At 34.8% G+C, this 19,916-nt stretch overlaps 1 protein-coding gene and 1 long non-coding RNA gene across 8 annotated transcripts in view; both read left to right on the top strand.

The window, feature by feature from the left end:
- LOC142610527 (uncharacterized) overlaps positions 1–18,044 on the top strand; it is a 34,265-nt gene extending 16,221 nt beyond the window's left edge. The window contains exons 2-4 of the long non-coding RNA XR_012839829.1: positions 15,405–15,425; positions 16,024–16,211; positions 17,507–18,044. This is a non-coding gene — a long non-coding RNA (uncharacterized LOC142610527). The remainder of the gene's footprint in view (positions 1–15,404; positions 15,426–16,023; positions 16,212–17,506) is intronic.
- Positions 4,153–14,472, top strand: LOC142610526 (uncharacterized). 7 transcript variants are annotated; one of them, XM_075782341.1, is made up of 10 exons: positions 4,153–4,326; positions 5,819–5,888; positions 6,938–8,428; positions 8,533–10,527; positions 11,187–11,284; positions 12,316–12,406; positions 12,525–12,872; positions 13,672–13,853; positions 14,081–14,135; positions 14,234–14,472. In XM_075782341.1, exons 3-4 carry the CDS (start codon positions 7,386–7,388, stop codon positions 9,131–9,133), a joined length of 1,644 nt encoding a protein of 547 aa, XP_075638456.1. In that variant the 5' UTR covers positions 4,153–4,326; positions 5,819–5,888; positions 6,938–7,385; the 3' UTR covers positions 9,134–10,527; positions 11,187–11,284; positions 12,316–12,406; positions 12,525–12,872; positions 13,672–13,853; positions 14,081–14,135; positions 14,234–14,472. The 7 variants fall into 7 exon arrangements, with proteins under 7 accessions (XP_075638456.1, XP_075638458.1, XP_075638455.1 ...); XM_075782343.1 differs by having other exon boundaries at positions 11,187–11,288; positions 12,525–12,656; XM_075782340.1 differs by having other exon boundaries at positions 11,187–11,288.
- Positions 18,045–19,916: the final 1,872 nt, after the last annotated feature.

The following is a 19,916-nucleotide window of genomic DNA, read 5'->3' as shown; positions in this document are numbered from 1 at the left end:
TACATTTGGAGTGTGGGTCTTTAGATCATAAGCCTATACTCATCCTGCCGAAAGGTATTCCAAAGAGATGAAGAAAACCTTGGAGATTCGAGCAAATGTGGTTGGAGGACCCGAGGTGTAGAGAAGTGGTTGTTTTGGCTTGGGAGAGATCTGTTAGTGGGAGCTCGATTGATCAAGTGGAAGGAAATATTAAAGAGTGCCAGGCAAATCTCAAACAATGGAGTTGTGTACACTTTGGGAACATCACTTGGTCATTGAAAGAAAAAAAGGAGCAACTAAGGACGACCAATGAGGAGGCAGTTAGGAGCGGGTCAATGGATAGAGTGCACAGATTGAAATGGGAGATTAATGGATTGTTGATAAAAGAAGAAAAAATGTGGAAGCAAAGGTCAAGGGCTTTGTGGTTACATGAAGGGGATCAAAATACACGATTCTTTCATAACCATGCTTCACACAGGTATAGGAGAAACCGGATTGAGGAATTATAGAATGTTGAAGGCATGATGTGCTCGGATGAGAAGGAGATTGCACAGATCCTAGTCACCCATTATCAAGAGCTTTTCCATTCGACCAATCCCTCTAACCTGGAGTATGTTCTAGAAGCAATTCCCACATTGATCACACTGGATTTGAATGATATGTTAACAATAGAATTTGTGAGGGATGAAGCTTTGAAACAAATGGACCCTTTGAAAGCTCCAGAACCTGATAGATTTCCTCTACTTTTCTTCCAAAAATTCTAGACAACCATTGGGGAGGATGTATCACAAGCAGTCATCAATTGTCTAAACACAGGTTCTATCGCATCCACAATAAACTGTATTTTTATAACTTTAATTCCAAAAGTCAAGAACCGATCTAGAGTTTCATATTTTAGCCCTATTGCTTTGTGTAATATTATTTATAAATTGGTTTCGAAAGTTGTTGCTAATAGACTCAAAAAAGTTTTACCTTACATTATCTCTGACTCACAAAGTGCGTTTCAATTAAATAAGGCTATTTCAGACAACATTTTAGTGGCTTTTGAGATGTTACATTAGATGAAGAATCAAAAATGAAAAAATGCAGATTTTATAACTTTGAAGTTGGATATGAGCAAGGCATATGACAGAGTGGAGTGAAGTTTCCTGATTGGAGTCATGAGAAAGATGGGTTTTTGTGAAACATGGATAGTCTTTATCTTTCAATGCATCGACACAGTCTCTTACTCTATTATGGTAAATGGTGAGCCGAAAGGAGATATTTATCCTACATGGGGAATCAAACAAGGAGACCCACTCTCCCCATATCTCTTTATTTTGTGTTCTGAAGGATTGAATAGAATGCTTCAACAGGAAGAAAGGGAAAACTTAATAAGAGGCTACTCATTATGTAAGAATGGACCTCGGATTACTCACTTATTTTTTACAGATGACAGTTTGCTATTTTGCCGTGCAAGAATGGAGGAGTTACAAGTCTTTCAACACATCCTATCCAAGTATGAGTAAGGGGCAACAAATCAACCGAACCAAGACTACATTATTTTTCAGCAAAGCTGTAGTCGAAGAGAAGAAAAGGGAGATTTTAAATTTCCTTGGAGTACCGGAGATAAAGGAATATGAAAAATACCTTGGTTTGCCAATAGTTGTGGAAATGAAAAAAAAAAGGCAAGCCTAAATTACATCAAAGAAAGAGTGTGGACTAAACTACAAGGTTGGAAAGAAAAGCTCTTGTCACAGGCAAGTAGAGAGGTGTTGCTAAAATCGGTAGTCCAAGCTATCCCAAATTTGCAATGAGTTGTTTCATGTTGCCGATGGGACTTTGTAATGATATTGAGATGCTAATACGAAAGTTTTGGTGGGGAAAGCGTGGTGGTCAAAGGAGAATCCATTGGAAAAATTGGGAAATATTATGCAAGCCAAAATCTGACAGAGGTATGGATTTCAAAGATTTGGCTAAGTTTAACAAAGCTATGTTGGTGAAACAGGTATGGAGGTTGCTAACTGACAAGACATCATTGTTTTATAAGGTGTTTAGCACAAAATATTTCCCATCAGGTTTTGTTTTTGAAGCAAAGAGTTCTAAAGGATCCTATGTGTGGTGAAGTATTATCAAAGCAAGTGGTGTAAGAAGGGATGCTTTGGAGGATTAAGGATGGAAGCAGAGTCCATGTATTTCATGACAAATGGATTTCGGGAGTGTTTCCTTTGAAGGCAGCAACTCAAAACCAGGAGTTTGTAGATTATAGCACAGTGTCTAGCCTCATTGATGTGGAGACAAGGGAATGGAATAGGCAGCTGATAGATCAGCTAATTTCCCCTTGGCTGGCCCAGCGTATAAAAGCCATGCCACTATGTCCGACATTGCAAGAAGACTGCATAGTCTGGCCACAGAGCAAGGATGGCAACTATTCGGTGAAAATAGGGTATCAAGTACTTGAAGAAATAGAAAGAAGAGAGGCAGCATTGGGTTTAGACCAGGCAACTCAGAGAAATTTTTGGAAGGGTATTTGGAAGTTAAATATTCCAAACAAAATGCAGATTTTTTGTTGGCGAGCTTGCACTGAATCATTACCAACGATGAAGAATTTGTATCATAGGAAAGTTGTGGACTCTCCATTATGCACCGCCTGTGGTAAGTCAGAAGAGACAACAATCCACGCTTTATAGGAGTGTGAGAAAATACAAATTAGTTAGGGTCCCTAGTTCAAAGGGCTGTGAAACCTTCACCAACGTTCTTGCTCAGTCATGGACCCGATCTGCAGAATTAGACACGAAGGAAAAAATGCGGAGCTCTTCCTGGTTTTGGCATGGTTCACTTGGTGTAGGAGGAACAAATGCCATTTCAAAGAACCTAGTCTATCTCCTGATAAGTTGTTCGAAGCTACCTCAAAATCACTAGCAGAATTCCAGGTGAAGAAGGCCGAAAGCTCACCAAAATAGAAACCAACAATCTAGGAATGGCAACCACCACCGACAGACACTTATCAAATAAATTATGATGGCGCAATCTTTACTGAGTTAGATGAAGCTGGGTTAGGAATTGTGGTTCGAAATGAAAGGGGGGAGGTAATGGTGTCCCTAGCAGAAAAGATTGGTATGCCATCGGGAGGGGGGGAAATGATTGAGGCCATGGCAGCAAGGAGGGCAATTCTGTTGGCAGTGGAGTTGGGCTTCCAGCAATGCATTATTGAAGGTGATTCAGAAATTGTGTTCAAGTCTTTAACTGAAGATGTTTTTGATCGCTCTAGTTTTGGTCATATAATAAAAGACTGTAAGTCTATAATGATTTCGCTATGAACTTGTTCTTTCTCTCATGTTAGGTGGCAGAGAAATGGGGTTGCCCACGCCTTAGCTAGATGAACGAAGAATTCTTACCCTTTCTTGGTGGGGATGGAAGCTGTCCTATCAGTTATTACTTTTTTAGTTCATATTGATGTAATTTCTTAATGGCTTGTTTGGATGGAGGGAAAAGGAGAGGGAGTAGAGTAGAGTTGGCTAAAAATAGGCTAATTTTGTGCTAAATTTACTCTACTCTACTCTACTCCCCCCTTAATCCAAACGGACCATAAGAGTTTTCTTTAATACAAGTTTGTGTGGATTTTTCTTTTTTTTAAAAAGGTTTAATTGTGAATATATTACAATTAATAATAATTAATTAATCCACTTAATCTTCTTGTGATATAATTTTTTTTAGAAGATTCTTGTGAGATAATGGTTCTTACTTGACACATTGATAACAATTTTTTAAAACATTTTAGGATTTTAGTTAAGTTGGATTTCTATTTGCTCGATATTTTCATATTTTGAAAGCCTTCTTAGAGGCAGGAGAAAGAATGCAAAACAAAACCATTCTAAGAGTCTGTTTGAGGGCAGTTTATTTAGCTGAAATTGAAAACTTTTTGTTGAAAGTACTGTAAATAAAGTTAAAAGGTAGCTGAAATGGTACAGTGAGATCCACAAATATACTAAATAGTACTAAAAAGTACAATAAAATTAATAAATAATAGCAAAAATAAACTGAACAATGACAAAAATAAATTAAAGAATAAAATAAAGTAGGTTTTTAAGCCAATATCAAACACAACCTATATATATTTTTATCTTTTTTTTTAAATCCAGTTACCACTCTACAATTTTAGGACACTTTTTTGTACAAATTTTAGAGGTTTTGTAGTTTTGTTCATAAAACGGAGGACCCTGAAATTTTTTTGGGTAGGGGGCCCCTTAAGTCTTGCGCCTATCCATCTTTTTTATTCCATCCCTAATTGGAATTTGGAGGTCCCTAAAAAGCTCTCTTCTGCGTTCTTTTCCTTCGATAGCAGAATAACGTTTCGAAACGTTTCAGGTAATTTAATCTTTCATCTTATCTTTCTGTTTGGTTGCCTAGAAAATTGAGAAGAGACAAAAAGTAGTTTTATATTTACGATTCTTTTTATCAAACCCTATTCATTGACCATTAAATTTTATTTTATGCATTTCTTGTTGGTTGCTGTGATATTCTTTTGATTGTGCATCAAAATCTAAAATTTATAATATTTAGTAGGTTTTTTTTTTTTTTTTGGTGGTAGATTAAGATATAAGAAAACATATAATGTTAATGTATATGCTTGTTTAATTTATGGTTGTCTTTAGTATTGTTAAGTTAGATTCTTATTGAATGTATAAATAAGGTTTCAACGAGGGTTTGATTGCATGACTTAGCTCCTATTCTTTAATTTGTAAAAATCTGATAAAGATATTAAACTTTTACTGCAAATTGAAGCGTTAAAGAGATTGGGTTTCCTTGAATGAATCCCAAACACCCTTTCATTGTCTTTTTTTTTTTTTTTTGGTTGAATAAAGGCTAGCTTATGGCTATAATTATTATTTAGATATATCTTTGTGTACAATTGGGAGCAAGAAGAAAGGACTCAAGCCACACCTGAGGCTCTACATTCTGCTGAGAAAACTTTGCTAGCTCTCTTGAGTTGCAGAGTTACTGCACAAATTGGAAAGAAACACATTCTAAACTTAACATGTTTTGCCTAATATCATTTAGCAATTGTCCCTATTCAACAAAATAGCGTGCTACATTTGTAAGTGCATTATCATCCCAGCGTATTCACATTCCACAATCACTGTACTAAATTCTGTGACATGACTCCATTGCACTATATGTGAGAGAGGAGTAATGCACATTTTTTTAGTCAACGATGAATCACAAACTCTCTCAGACAATGCAGCAAACACCTCATCTACTCTATCATGAATTACTGCTCCCACACCTCTAGTCCCATCTTTGATGCTCAAACCAGCAACATTTAGCTTAAAACAGCTTGCATCAGGAGGTAACCACTTCACTGGATCCAGATTGAAGTGAATATCCTGCTGTTTCTGATCAATGAATTACTTTGTCATTTAAATATTTGACATACTTTCAAAAGCCACAATAGGAAAGGAAACTGAAAAAACACTTAAACTGGAACCCACATTGTTGAGGAAATGAGAAACAGAGGAGCTCAAAATTCATTAACCTTGACATTTTGGTACAGAAGGTCAACTGCCAGATGGCACTTTAAGGCTTTCAATGCCAATTTATCCTGCCGTCTCCTCTTACTTCCGTCATCCTACAGGTTACAGCTGCTTCTTGATAGTTAAATGCACGTGTTGGGAACTTGTAACTCAAATGGGAAACTCAGATTTGGGTTAATTCAGATTTGGGAAACGCAGTTGGTTCCCTACAAACATATATGCTTTCAGCACTATATGTGAAGCAGCAGCCTTCTCTGTACAGTATTAAAGAAGGCTGTTAAATTTCTTTAGCTGAATTTTTGTTAAACCTTTGTATGCTTGTGCAGATGAGCTTGGAGGAGGAGAATACGAAGGCCTTTCTTATACTCAATGAGAATTATACTCACAGTTAAGGAGGTAAGAGCTATTTTTTGTACAAGTATGATGTTGTAAATGTCCTATACAACTTTTGTTTGGTCTGCTTATTCTCTCTCAAACCTATTAGATTCTTAAGAGTACATCTTTGAAGCTCTGCCTGAATTTTAGGCCTGATCTTGTGTAAATGTGAATAATGAGGTCTTTATCCCATACACTTCACTCAGTTCTATCCTTTAATTTTTTGTTTTTGCCAAAAACCTCGGAGCTTAAAACTCTTAATCAGATAATGGCTGTTCACTGCCATTACCCTACCATCGGTGGATTGTGATTTGGCCCACAAAAGGGCTTGATACTGATAGTAGAAGCCTAGCTGCCACCTAGGTTGCACCGACACGCCATTTTTGGTGAAGTACCGGTGTCCGACACCGATACCGGTAAGACTCACTGGACTCTAGCGTCCGAGCGGTGTCTTTTTTTTTCTCCGACATGGCGTGGACACGGTGGACACGCCAGCAGTGAAAAAAAAAAATCACAAATTTTGATAGATGGAAAAATCATTACCGTTGATTTTGTGATATACCCTAAAACAAAAAAGCTTGAGTCTGAGAAGTGAGAAATCATTATTGTGAAACCCACAGCCCAACCCTCCCTCTGCCTGCTGCCCTCTGTCCCTCACTGGTGCTAGATTGGGCTGATTGGTGAGTCAGCGAGCTCCATAGACAGTCGCTGCCCTCTATCCCTTCTGCTCTCTCTCTCTCTCTCTCTCTCTCTCTTGGCGTGGACAGGTCCGACTCCTCTGACCTTCTCTTCTCTCTCTCTCTCTCTGTTTTGTGATTTTTTTTTTTCTGCTTTGGGTGTACTGTTACCGTGTTACTTATAATCTCTTTCTCACGCATTTTTTTTTAATTCCACTCTCACTGTGTTATATTGTATAGATATATATATATATATATATATATATATATATTTTTTGTTTCTTTACTCAGCCTTTTGCCTTATAAATTATAATGTTTATTATGAATTTAGTGATTTTTGTTTTTGTGTGTCCTGCTATGGTTTTATTTATTTATTAAAGTTAAATATTGTAGGTGATTTTACTAAAATGAGTACTGAAAAATCAACTGAGTCAGCTGCTCCTCTATGGAAATATGTTACTAAGTTAGAAAAAGCAAGTGATGGTGGTGGGAATGTTACTTTTAGATGTAAGGTTGGAGATGAGTATCAGAATGAAATGAAGAAATTAGAAGATGCGTACGAGGAATCTTTGCATAGACCGAAGAAGCTTTGCATAGACCGAAGAAGCCTAAGCTAGTGTCTTTACCAACTGATTTTGCTAGTAGTCCTAATTTGGCTCCTAGTGAGAGTAGTATAGCTACAAGTCATCCATTTTTTCAGAACAAAAAAGGGGTTGGGAATTCTCCTTTGGAGAAGGTTTTTAACAATCAATGTCGAGAGCAATTAGATTCTCTTATTGCTAGGACATTTTATTCTGCTGGTTTACCCTTTCACTTTGCTAAGAACCCGTATTGGATTGAGATGATCAAATTTGCAGCTAATAATAATTTAGTGGGCTATGTTCCTCCGGGTTACAATAAATTAAGAACAACTTTGTTGCATAAAGAGAGGGCACATATTGAGAAGTTGTTGAAGTCAATTAAAGAAACTTGGAAAGAAAATGGTTTAAGCATAGTAAGTGATGGGTGGACAGATATTCAAAAAAGGCCACTTATCAATTTTATGGCTACATCAGCGAAAGGGCCACTTTTTATCAAATCCATTGATGGTACCAAAGAGTACAAAGACAAGCACTTCATTTCTGACTTGTTTCTAAAGGTCATTGGTGAGGTTGGGCATCAACATGTTGTCCAAATTATTACTGATAATGCATCTATTATGAAGGCCGCAGGATCTATTGTTGAAGCTGAATATCCTCATATATTTTGGTCACCTTGTGTTGTGCATACCCTCAATTTGGCCTTGAGGAATATATGTGCACCTAAGAACTCTTTGGAGAATGAGGTTTCATATAATGAATGTAAATGGATTGCACAAGTTGCAGATGAGGCAACTTTCATTCGTATTTTCATCACAAATCATTCTATGAGATTAGGAATTTTTAATTCATATTCCCCTTTGAAGTTGCTTGCTGTTGCTGAAACACGATTTGCTTCAATTATCATCATGCTTAAAAGATTGTTTCAAGTAAAACAGCAACTTCAAAATATGGTCATTGGTGAGGAATGGATGTCATATAGAGAAGATGATGTAGGAAAAGCTCAAATTGTGAGGGATTATGTTTTGAATGATTTGTGGTGGGACAAGGTTGCATACATTCTGAGATTCACAGGACCTATTTATGAGATGCTTCGAGTGGCTGACACGGATGCACCTATTCTCCATGAGGTGCATGAAATGTGGGATTCCATGATAGAAAATGTGAAGAAAGAAATATACCGGCATGAAGGCAAGGAAGACTATGAGGAGTCTCCATTCTATGAGGTGGTACATAGTATTCTCATTGAACGGTGGACTAAAAATTGCACACCACTTCATTGCCTAGCCCACTCCTTGAATCCGAAGTAATTTTTTTATCTCTTTAATCTTTTCTTTTATATTCTTTTAGGCATTTTTAAACAAATAAACTGAATTCATTAGTTGTACTTATTTATTTGCTTTTAACTAGGTATTATACTAATCAATGGATTGAGGAAGTCAGAGGCCGTGTTGCGCCACATAAGGATGCTGAAATTTCTGGGGAGAGAAACAAGTGCCTCAAAAGATTCTTTCCTGATCTTGATGATAGGAGGAATGTTGTTGCGGAGTTTGGTTTGTTTTTAGGAATTATGGCTTATGATGATGATAACATGGATGATAGGTGGACCTTCGATCCGATGATTTGGTGGTCAAATTATGGGTCCAAGTTACCAATGCTTCAAACTCTAGCTCTCAAGGTTCTTGGACAGCCTTGCTCATCATCATGTGCTGAGAGGAATTGGAGTACATATGGCTTCATCCATTGTATGAGGAGGAATAGAATTACTCCTAAACGTGTTGAAGATTTAGTGTTTGTTCATTCTAATCTTCGACTTCTTTCAAGGAGGAGGGAAGAGTACACTAAAGGAAACTCTAAGAATTGGGACATTGGTGGAGATACTTGGGACGAACCATTTGGAGGACCTGGGTTGCTTGAGATTGCTCATCTCACACTAGATGAGCCAGAGATGGAGATAAGTCTTGTTAAGAATGATGAGTATGTTGATGACGATGATGTTGTTGTTCTGTGATAAACTTGAAAGTTTAAAACTTGTTTTTCTTTTATGTTTTTAGTTTGATGTTGAACTTGTTGTTCAATGGTAATCTTGAAAGTTTAAAGCTTGTTTTCCTTTTATATTTTTAGTTTGATGTTGAATGTAGCCTATTTAAACTTTTGGTTTGTACTCTAAACATTTTATGTGTATTATTGTACTACTTGGGTGTTAGTTTACTTATTTGTAGTTCTTACATAATATAAATTCTAGACATAAACGTACTTTATGTCTAAAAATATTAAAAAATATGCCTAAATATAAAATTTAATTAATTATTTAATTGCCGTACCCACGCCTTGTTGTACCCTTATATTTCAAAAATTGTTGTACCCCTATTTCCATACCCATGTCAGTGTTGGTGCAATTTAGGCTGCCACTAAAGTAGCATTTGAGGTAGACTTATCTATCCACATGAAGTCTTCTTCTGCTAAATTGAATATTCATCTGCAGTCAATTATGATCTCCAGATAGGAAGTCAATGCACACAAATAATATTTTCCCTGAATAATGAGGATGCATGACAGTATGTATAGTAAGCAAATCATCTGAAAATATGGAGAGGTCCTTAAGAGCTTTACTATCTTGCAACATGGGAAACTAGATTATATGATTTGGTAGTTTATGTATGCCAATATTTCCTCGTACCTTTTTAGGCTTTCATGATTTTCTTTTGTGTGTATATTGTGGTGGGGGACTGTGGTCCAACTCTTTCTTTCTTCTTGATGTATTACATTACATTTCTGTTATCAACCTTTTGAAGCAAGCTTAGTACTTGAGTCATCTGAAGCTTCTTGTGTCATTATTACTTAAATTGTAACCACACCCTTCTTATAATTTTTATTTGATATTAAACTAGAGCGAAACAACCGGTGTTTTGAGGATTTTGAAAGGATAGTAATCAATCTAAAATTTTTATTTTTTAAAATGCTATGAGATTGGGTGTCTATAGTAAAAAGCCATTCTATCTCTTCGATTTATGATTTGATGGGTGCTTTTATTTGTGTTCTGATTGTATTGATCTCCAGTTTTATACGTCATGTATTCTAACTGGGGTGACTCTTTTTTAATGTTCAAATAACATTTTTATTACTTATAAAAAAAAAAAAATGGGGTTCAAGTGATTACCTAGTGGTAATGACATCCTTTGTGGTGCCCCATTTTTGTGGTTTGAGCCCCACCTCCTCCTGCCCCTCTATCTACCTATAAAAAAAATATTAATTCCATGATAAGAGAGATTGCAGCATTAGTAATATGTTTTTTATATGTACGGCAATGAAGAATTCAGGAAAGCTTCCTATGATATACTCCTTAAGATAAGTGCCAGCTTGACTCATCAGCTATTTCACCTTATCACAAACTGATTTAGCATGGTAATTATTTAAATGATTTTACTTCAACATCTGATTTGATACTAATGGTACCTTTGATTACTTGATCCTTTGATGTATCACCAGTTCCACAGCTGCTTTCATCATTAATATCTAATGATTTTACAATAATCAGATAATGGGCTATCTTTCTGGCTCATCTCCTCAGTTAAAAAGTGGAACAGTGTCTGCTTTGTCAATATTGGTTTATCAGGATGTAGATATCTATCTGTCAATGCCTGATCTTTTCCCTTACTTTTATCTTTGCTGCATACCAAAGTGGTGGAAGTGATAAATGTGATATTCTCTTAATTGCTCCTGATTCAGAGTGTTGGTATGATTTTGCTTTCGATGCTAGTTGATTGCATATTTAATGGCTGTTTTGGGCTTTTTGAAAGTACTAGTGTCATGCTTACAAGACAAAGACCTGCAGTCTTTTGTCTGATGTTGTGTATGAAGTTCAACCATGGTCATAACCCCAGACATCATTTTAGATCAAAGGCACATGCAAATTTGACATTAAGAACTTATTTGCCTTATATACATAGTAATGAAAATGTATTGGTGTTGGTGTTGGTGTTGGAAATTTTCAACACATGCACGTACATCTTTATTTAATGGTCATTGTAATAATGGAGATTTTGATACGGAAGTATTTACAGGTCATTGTAATAATGGAGATTTTGATACTGAAGTGAGATTCTGCAATAGTCGAGTCAGTTACTCCAGAGAAATATAAGGGTTTTCTGAAGGACATTTTGTTGGTGATTCTTTCATTTCCTGTTTATGCTCTTTGTTAAATATAATTTATTTTAATTTTAGGGAGGGACTTGATCAATTAATTGGTTGAGAACTCCTTTGAGCTCTGTCTAGGCCCCCAAGTTTGAAATTTATTGACCAGAACAAAATATTTTTGAACTGTGTAATCTCTTCTGAAAATTGTTGGTGATGCAAATATAGCTAGAACATAGGTTCCTTGCCATGGAGGCGTTGTTTTAAATGGTAAATTACTGACACATGGCATTAATAACCCACATGCTTATTCTGCTTTCCAAAAAATTTTTAATCTTGAGAAAAACATTAGTAATGAAAATTTTATAATCTCGAGAAAAACATTAGTAATGTAATGTTGCAGCATGTCTTAAGATAGCCTTCCCATGATTTGCTGTGTGTGTCATGCACAATTAGCATGGCAGAAGTGCGTCCTGTGAGCTCGACTAGGTGGATGACGAAGATGGAGGTGGGGGATAGTTAAGTGGGATTAGAAGTCTGGAGGAGGTTAAATCATGCCAGAGACATTGTTCATGAAATGAACCCTAGCTAGTGTTCAAAGCTCGGTGTCTGGCTTTGAGCCTTTGTATGGTCTTGCACTTGTGTTGCCTGGAATTCCTTGTGTGTTTGTAAGAAGTGTCATAAACCAGAATTCATCCCCAATGCTGAAAACTAATTTTTTTTGGGGGGTGGGGTTGTTAAGATATTCATAGGCTGTTATAGTGTTATTTGATTGTTATTTAAATTCTCTTGTTTTACCCTTTTCCTCTGTCCTCTACTATCAATCTGGTCTCATAGTGTGTCCTCACCCATTTATTAGATGAAGTCCTCTAGTTGAAGACACATAATGACTTCTTTTTCCCCTTAATGAATGGGCATTATCAGTTTAAACATGGGGGAACTAATGTCCCTCCTGCAGTGGTTTTTCTTTTGGTGGGAGTTCATTTGAAGTGTGTTTTATGAAGAATCATATTATATATATGATGGAAGATTATGCTGTCTTTGTATATCTTATTGCAGAACTGCCATTGGAAAACAAGTCCAAAGAATCTGGTGCTGGTGATACAGAAATGACACTTGCAGATTCATTTACAAAGGCTTCTGGATACATGTACGACTGATCACATTTTGTATGCTGATCTGTTCTTTCTTTAGATCTCGTTCTATCCTTTCTTTAGATCTCCATCTCATTTCAGTTGGACTTGCTTATTTTGCTTTATTGTTTTAAGGCTGGAGAAGAGGAAACACAAAGCAATGGGTTCTATAACTGAGGAGAATGGTTCAGTAGAACAAAGGAAAAGAAAGAGAGAAGAAAATCAATGCTCTTATCCCTAGCTCAAATGAGCGTCACTTGTCATATGGTATTGTTGGTGGTTTAAGAGCAGTTTAAAGTGCTAAGTGCTCTAATAATGCAAAATCACTGAAGAGTCAGTAGAAGGAAAGACAAAAGAAAGAGCAATAGGAATCACAACAAAATTATGACAAGTCATGACCAGAGAAAGATGGAGCTGACTAACAATAGCAAGAAAGATGAAGCAATCCATACACCTAGTGCTTCCAAATTAGTCAAACACAAGGTAGGGATGAAAAGACAGAAGATTCATAAAGGAGCCATGATGTGCACAAAGTCTGAATAGCAATTGCTTCCTAGAAGCATGAGAATAATTTGGCACACTCTGCTTATACTGCCCATTTAACACATGTTAAATTGTCTAAATAGAAATTGCTTCCTAGTCTAGCTTCTTCTTCAATATAGAGCTCATTTAACAGATGTTTAATATGGGAATAGCCATTTATAACATATTCATATTTAGAAAAATGAACAACCAATAGGATTGGAGCAAGTCCTTGTATAGATACTCAACTTTTAACTCTAATTACTTTAGTGAATTGTGATGCATTTGCTTGGATCTTTCTCTCGTAGAATTCTATATAATTCTCTCGTAGAATTCTATATAATTCTCTTGTAGAATTCTCTCCCTAAATCCCTCTCAATTTCAATTATCTCTCTATCTATCTCTATCTTTCACTTCTTCAATAATTCCTTTTTCTATCTCATTCTCTCACTATCTCACAACTAAACCCTGCTCTAGCTATTTCATCAAGTTTATTTCTCTAATCTCTAAACAATGAAACACCTAAACCACAAGTTTGATCTTAACAGTAACCCTCCTGTACCTAGCAGATGCTCTAGATACAACTATCTATATATGCCCCATTGCCACCCTTCTTTCCTCAACAAATTGTAAAGGAATTGTAGATTTATAAGGAAAGTGCTGACTGTTCTGTATTGAATAATATTTTGACCGTGGCCGTATCACAACAAATGGTCTTAGAAGTTCATCTTATAAGTTCCTTTCTTTTTAATTATTTCAGGGGAGAAAGTTGTTGGAAAGCGTGGAAAACCTCTCCATTACAATGTAGCACATTCCACAGGATTATTCCCTACTTCATGATTTAGGGAAGTAATTTTGCACTTGGTAATGGAAGAGGTGGAGAATCAGTCTATGGCTAGAAGCTTGCTGACAAGAACATCAGGATGAAGCATACTGGACCAGGTAGGACTGGTTTCTCCTCGACCCAATTATTTCAGTAATCCTGGTAGTAACATTGTTTTATATATAAATATATATATCTTTTGCACAGGGCTTTTGTCAATGGAAAATGCTTGCCCTGAAACAAATGGTTCACAAACGTCATTTCTTAGAAAATGTTTCTAAAAGGATGAAACTTTTTTTTTTTGGATTTTGCTTACTTTTATTGATTATTTTCATTGTTGCTGTAGGGTTGGTTGGTGTTTTGTTCAAGATTATTAAGAGATGTCACTTTCTTCTTTGTTGGTAATGATTCACTGTAGCTTTCACTTACGAACTAAATTTGCATATTATGTAACTCATTTTACCAAAAATTTATTTTCCCGTATGGCTGTTCATTGCAGTTTTACACTCCCAATTTTTCAGTTGCTGCCCCTATAGCAGAGACTTCAGTACAAACGAAGTATATCTCTGAACTCGTAAGTGATCTTCCGATTGTTTCTACTTTCTGGGCCTGTGATCGTAATGTTAGAGGAACACCTCCCATCTCTTCCATTCCTCTCTCTGCATTGGGAGTTTTGGATGGAGATGGACTATATGTTCCTCTTCTGTGAAATAAAGTTTTCGTATTCAATAATAAAAATATATATATGAAACAATCAGTGAATTTTCACAAAAGAAGTCCAATTATTTGTAAGCGATAATTTTTCTTACTTTTCAATTGAAACGAAAGTGTGGAATAGAAATTTCATTATATTGTAATACTTGTTAGTACTATGGTAATGTTGGCATTTTATATAATTTCTCCTATGTTGAGTCATTGGATTCGATGAAAAGCTAAACTTCTACTTTTACTACCATATTTTGTCATTCTACTTCATATTGATTTTCTGGTCCTCTAGTACATTCAACACTTATCAACTATCAATGAATCTCTCTTACGGAAATTATAAATTGTTGGTATTTTTTTTCATCGTTGTCAATGCAAAAGACGTAACTATTTGTTGGGTCCATGCACCCTATATGCTTTTTCTATGGGTAAATGTGGCTTGTAGAGCTCTTGAGGGCGCATTTTAACATGAACAACCCTCAAATGCACCACTCTTTGTTGGTCTCCACAAAACTTGATTTTCACTATTAGAGAAGGGGAAAGATGATCTTTTCCAACTTCAGATCCCCAATTCGCCATTTTTCAGTGGAGAGCAAACCACTATCTAATCCACCAAGTGTGATTTTTTGGTGTCCCCAATTCCTCATAGAAAGTGCTTTTGAAGTATCTCTAGCTTCTTGGTTACATGAGTATGCATCATAAACGACGACATAAAATAAATAGGAATAGAAGAGTGTTTTGTTGTCAAAGTGATCCTCCCTCTTTGGACATTTCTAGCTTCTTCCATCATGTAAACCTTCTGTCCACATTTTCTATAATTGTTTGTACTATGCTAGTAATATGGATTATAATTTTCATTCTCATATGTATTTTTTAGAATTGTGCGTGGTATAAAGTTTCAAAAAGTTTGTTATGATTAATTCTATTGCCCCTTTTTATGGTTTATTCTTTTAATTGTTAAACAGGGACGTGGCAATGGTTTTTAGGTCAGTTTTCTTTTCTAGTGTTTTCAACAGATACCTTTATTTTGAATCTTCCATTCCCCATGTAAAAAATATTTATAAAAAAATTGTTAAACAATGAATAATTTCTGAATGATTAACGTGTGAAATCTCATATGATTCTTTTGGATAGAGTATTAAAAATGAAGGGTTTGAATTTCACTCTTTGAGTTAAATGAGAGGGTAAAATTTTTTCTGTTGATGAAATTTTATTTGAAATAATTATAAAAGTAAAATGTTAAATCTGTAAACCTGTTTTACCCAAACTCAACCTTTGTAATTAATTATAGTATTAATTATTCTATAAATCCCTTGATTTTAAATCTTTATGTCCAAACTCAACCTTTTTTTGTCCGATCTTTTAAAATAATTTGGTTGTGGAAAGTTAGAAGAAATAAAGATTAAAGAATGTGTGTGGGGTACCCGTCATTAAGTCTGTGGGACAAGCTAAGCTTAAAAGGAGCATGTTTTCTCCGTGGAACATATTATAATGTATTTTGCTTTATTTTTTTATTATAATGTATTAAAAAATTTGTCTCTTTCCACACGTACCTTGCTAACACGTGCAACCGATCAATTCTAGTCGCATTCAAACATTAAAGACAAGCCGGCATGAATTTGCTTTTAAAGGCGTAATGACAAGACAGTGCGTAACTTTCCAGACCCTGCGTATATGATTACATCGCCAAACTCCTTGATTTTGTCACACTCAGATACCAACATGGATCTTCCTCAAAAGTTATAATAATTATAAGACTTTTGTTGTTGCAGGTATGACTGGAGCATCTTATCACAAATTATTTCATAATTTCTTTTGGCCACAATTGACATATTCTAAATAGTTAGTCTCTATTTGCCAATGATACTCTGTCACGTCATGATTGTAATAAAAAATTATGAAAATTTTTGTAGTTTTAAACTTTTTCACAGAATTGAAAAAAATAATTTTTTTTAATTTTAATTTTGACAAATATTGGTTGCAAATGACAAGACCCTGCGTATATGATTACAGCAAACTCCTTGGCTTCGTCACACTCAGAAACCAACATGGATCTTCCTCAAAAGTTATAATAATTATAAGACTTTTGTGGTTGCAATTATGACCGGAGCATCTTATCACAAATTATTTCATAATTTCTTTTTGTCACAATTGACATATTCTGAATAGTTAACCTCTTTTATTTGTCAATGATACTCTGTCACGCCGTGATTGTAGTAAAAAATTACTATATATTTTATAGTTTTAAACTTTTTCATAGAATTGAAAAAAATAATTTTATTTTTTATTTTAACAAATATTGGTTGCAAATTATTAGTTATAGGTAAAAAAGTAATAATAATGATTGCAGGTAAAAAAAAAAAAATAATGGTGAGCTTAGGAATTATAGGAAAAATTATTAGGTAATCCTAGAGTACTCTTGGTTAGTCTACCATGAATTTAATTAATGAAACTTACTATTCATGTGAGAGAAGAGTACGCATTTATGGTATTCTGGGAGTACACAATAATTTCTCGAATTATAGTACTTTTGTAAACCTATTTTACCTAATTATATTTATTTATTATTTTTTGGTTGGTGTTGTTATTAGAATTCGATTTGCTGACGGATTTTATCATAAAACTTTTATGCGGTAATGGGTTTGATAGTTTGTGGTGTTTATTCTACTGAGAGAGGGTGCTTGAATGGTTTTGGGATTTAATGGGAAGTGTGAGGCTTGGTGGGTTAACTTTTTGATACTATGTGCTATTCATCAGCTTGGCCATTAGAGACATGAGATTCTCGAACTGCCTGGAAAGTAAAAATAAAGACCACCAAAGAAAGTTTTCCTAAGAAAAAACCATACATACAACATAGTCTCAAAGCACATACGTATATATATCCATCATCAGAGATTCAGAGAATCAAAGATAAACTCAAACTGAAACACATACATAGAGTCTCAGAAACACATGCATCATCTGAGAATCAAAGATAAACCCAAACATACATACATAATCCATACTAGATAAACCCAAACATACATACATAATCCATACTCAACAAAATTCATAATCTTGGTGCTAGGGGATGGAGGTGCCTTTGTAAGGCATAAGGGGAGGAGGAGGGCTCTTCTGCAGTGAGCCTAGCATTGGTGCAGGGTTGTCACTCCCCAAAGTGCTTGCTGAAGATGGGATATTGGTGCCCGGATTTGGAGACGATGGCGTGACAGGACCCTTAAGAAGCTGTCGGCGTAGCAAAGCATCATTGGCAAAGGCCTTATGGGTGATCCATGAAGGAGGGGTGTCGCCAGTGGTGGTGGGAGGATTGGACATGAACACAGATATTTGAGGCACTTGGCCTTGCACCAACAATGACCCTAACAACTGGTTTTTCTTCATTAGATTTGGCTCTTCTGCATGGGGTGTCCTCCTAGCTTCATATGAAGCAGGCATGTTCACAAGAGAAAGTGCCAGTATGGCTAGGAGGAGAAGCATTTTTGGAGAAAGAGATGGAACCATAATTGAATCAAAGAGGGTTAAGAAATGGTTGATGAAGAATTATGAAGGACCATATGGTGTATTTATAATGAGAATTGTGTAACAACATTCAAACTTTGTTTTCACACTAGAGACGATAAACAGAAAAATAATAATAATAATAATGCAAGTTTTTAAGAATGATGGTGACTGGAACTAGAATAGTGGAGAATGAAGAATTAAAAAATATGACTATTAAAAGAAAAGTAGTCAGTTTTAAAAGTCTGACTATTATTCTTCAAAAAGGGTCTGACTTTATTGCCATATTGGGGTTTAACCTACTCTACTGGTAACCGGTCCAAAAGGACAGTACCGCTATTGACGTCTCTTTCTAGCCCATGTGAACGGCAAAGATTTTCATAGTATGTCTTGAAAATGAAACATCACTTACTCTAAAAAAGATGGTGATATGGTGCTCTTTTTTTTTAATCCTTTCTTGAATGGTAGATTTAATCATAAAAATTGAGTTATTAATATCAAAGATTCAAAATACACTAATGTTATTCCGCTCCTTTCATATGATATTTGCTCTTATTAATTAAAATTAGATGAAATTAATCATTCATATGAGATAAAAGAATACCACATCATTATATTTTAAAAGTACATAATTTTTTTCTTTGAAAATTATCATTGCCTATATGTATATCCAAACTAAATAAATTAGTCACATTAAATAAAGTACACTAACTATACATTACTAACTTCCATTCACTATGTCTCAATAATAATCTATAATCTATAAAAAAAATAGTATTTGATTTTTGATTGACCTCATAATTTTTTATCACATAAGTTTTGAGGTCACACAAATTTGCATGTCATAATACATACACACACCACAATTTGGACATTTCATATATAGGCAAAAAAATAATAATAAATAAATAAAAAATCACATTTTGTTAAAATTTCTTGCATTGCACAGGTAACTAACTAGATATTTTGTATTCCAAGAATCAAGTGGGGTGTTACTCTCTCCTCACACATGATAATAGATCATTTTAATTAAATTTATTGGTGAAATTTGTATCATTTAATGAAAGAATGAGTACCATATCATGTTACTCCATAAATTCTTAATAATTAGTCACACATGTCAATGTTGTTCATGTGTCAAGCTTGGACCCTCATACTCATTCATTAAATATTTTAATTTTTTGATGTTCTCCAAAATTTTATAGTAAAAAAAGAAAAGAAAAGGAAAAGGGCTGATGATTTGTTAGGTTACTTAAGTAGGCATTGTATTGTTTAGGTAACAAATATATTGGGATAATAGAAACTATATAAATAAATAAAAGTAAAAGATGGCTGATTGCTCATGCTCTAATTTAATTTTCCTTATCTTCTACTCATCATGGTGATGCACTTTTATTGGTGTTCATAAATACAATAAAAAGATATTCAGTATTGATAAATAATTAAAAAGGATTTCTTCTTTTTATCTATTAAATTGAGAAGACCGGTAGTTACTAACGTGACGAGAAAGAAAAAGACGGATTGTTATTTACTTGAAGATAAAGAAGAAAAGAACAAAAGAGAAAATATAATAATATAAAACCAAAGACTGGTAGTTATTTACTAGGAGAGAAAAAGAAAAGAAAAGAAGATAAGATAAGATAGAATAAATAGGAGGGTTATTGGGGCAAAAAAAAAAAAAAAAAAAGTTAAACTTTTATTTTTCTGCCGTAATACCCCTCGCACACTCACTCTCATAGTTCACTGTGACTGTGCCCAATATAATGTTCTTGCTTTAGCAATTTCTTCAAGTAATTTAATGGCTTTATTTTTCATTTTTTTTAAAAAAAAGATAAAAAAAAGTAATATAATTACTAGACGTAAAGTTCTATCTATTTCAAATCCTAGTAATATTCCCTTCTACTTATTCGAGGTTTTCTTTGTAGTAAAAACATGTTTCACACAACTGCTCAAAGCAATTAAAAACATGAATTTGAGTC

The sequence above is a fragment of the Castanea sativa genome, chromosome 9, assembly GCF_040712315.1.
Source record: "Castanea sativa cultivar Marrone di Chiusa Pesio chromosome 9, ASM4071231v1".
In the NCBI taxonomy this organism is placed as follows: Eukaryota; Viridiplantae; Streptophyta; class Magnoliopsida; order Fagales; family Fagaceae; genus Castanea; species Castanea sativa.
Note: the sequence above shows the minus strand (reverse complement) of the source record. Positions and strands in the feature narration are given on the sequence as shown.

What these genes read in the sequence shown, in the direction of transcription:
- LOC142610526 (XM_075782346.1), top strand. Translation starts at nt 7,386, where the DNA reads ATGATCAAATTTGCAGCTAATAATAATTTAGTGGGCTATGTTCCTCCG. An exon ending in GCCCACTCCTTGAATCCGAA is followed by an intron (nt 8,429 to 8,532) that starts GTAATTTTTTTA and finishes GCTTTTAACTAG; the next exon opens with GTATTATACTAATCAATGGA.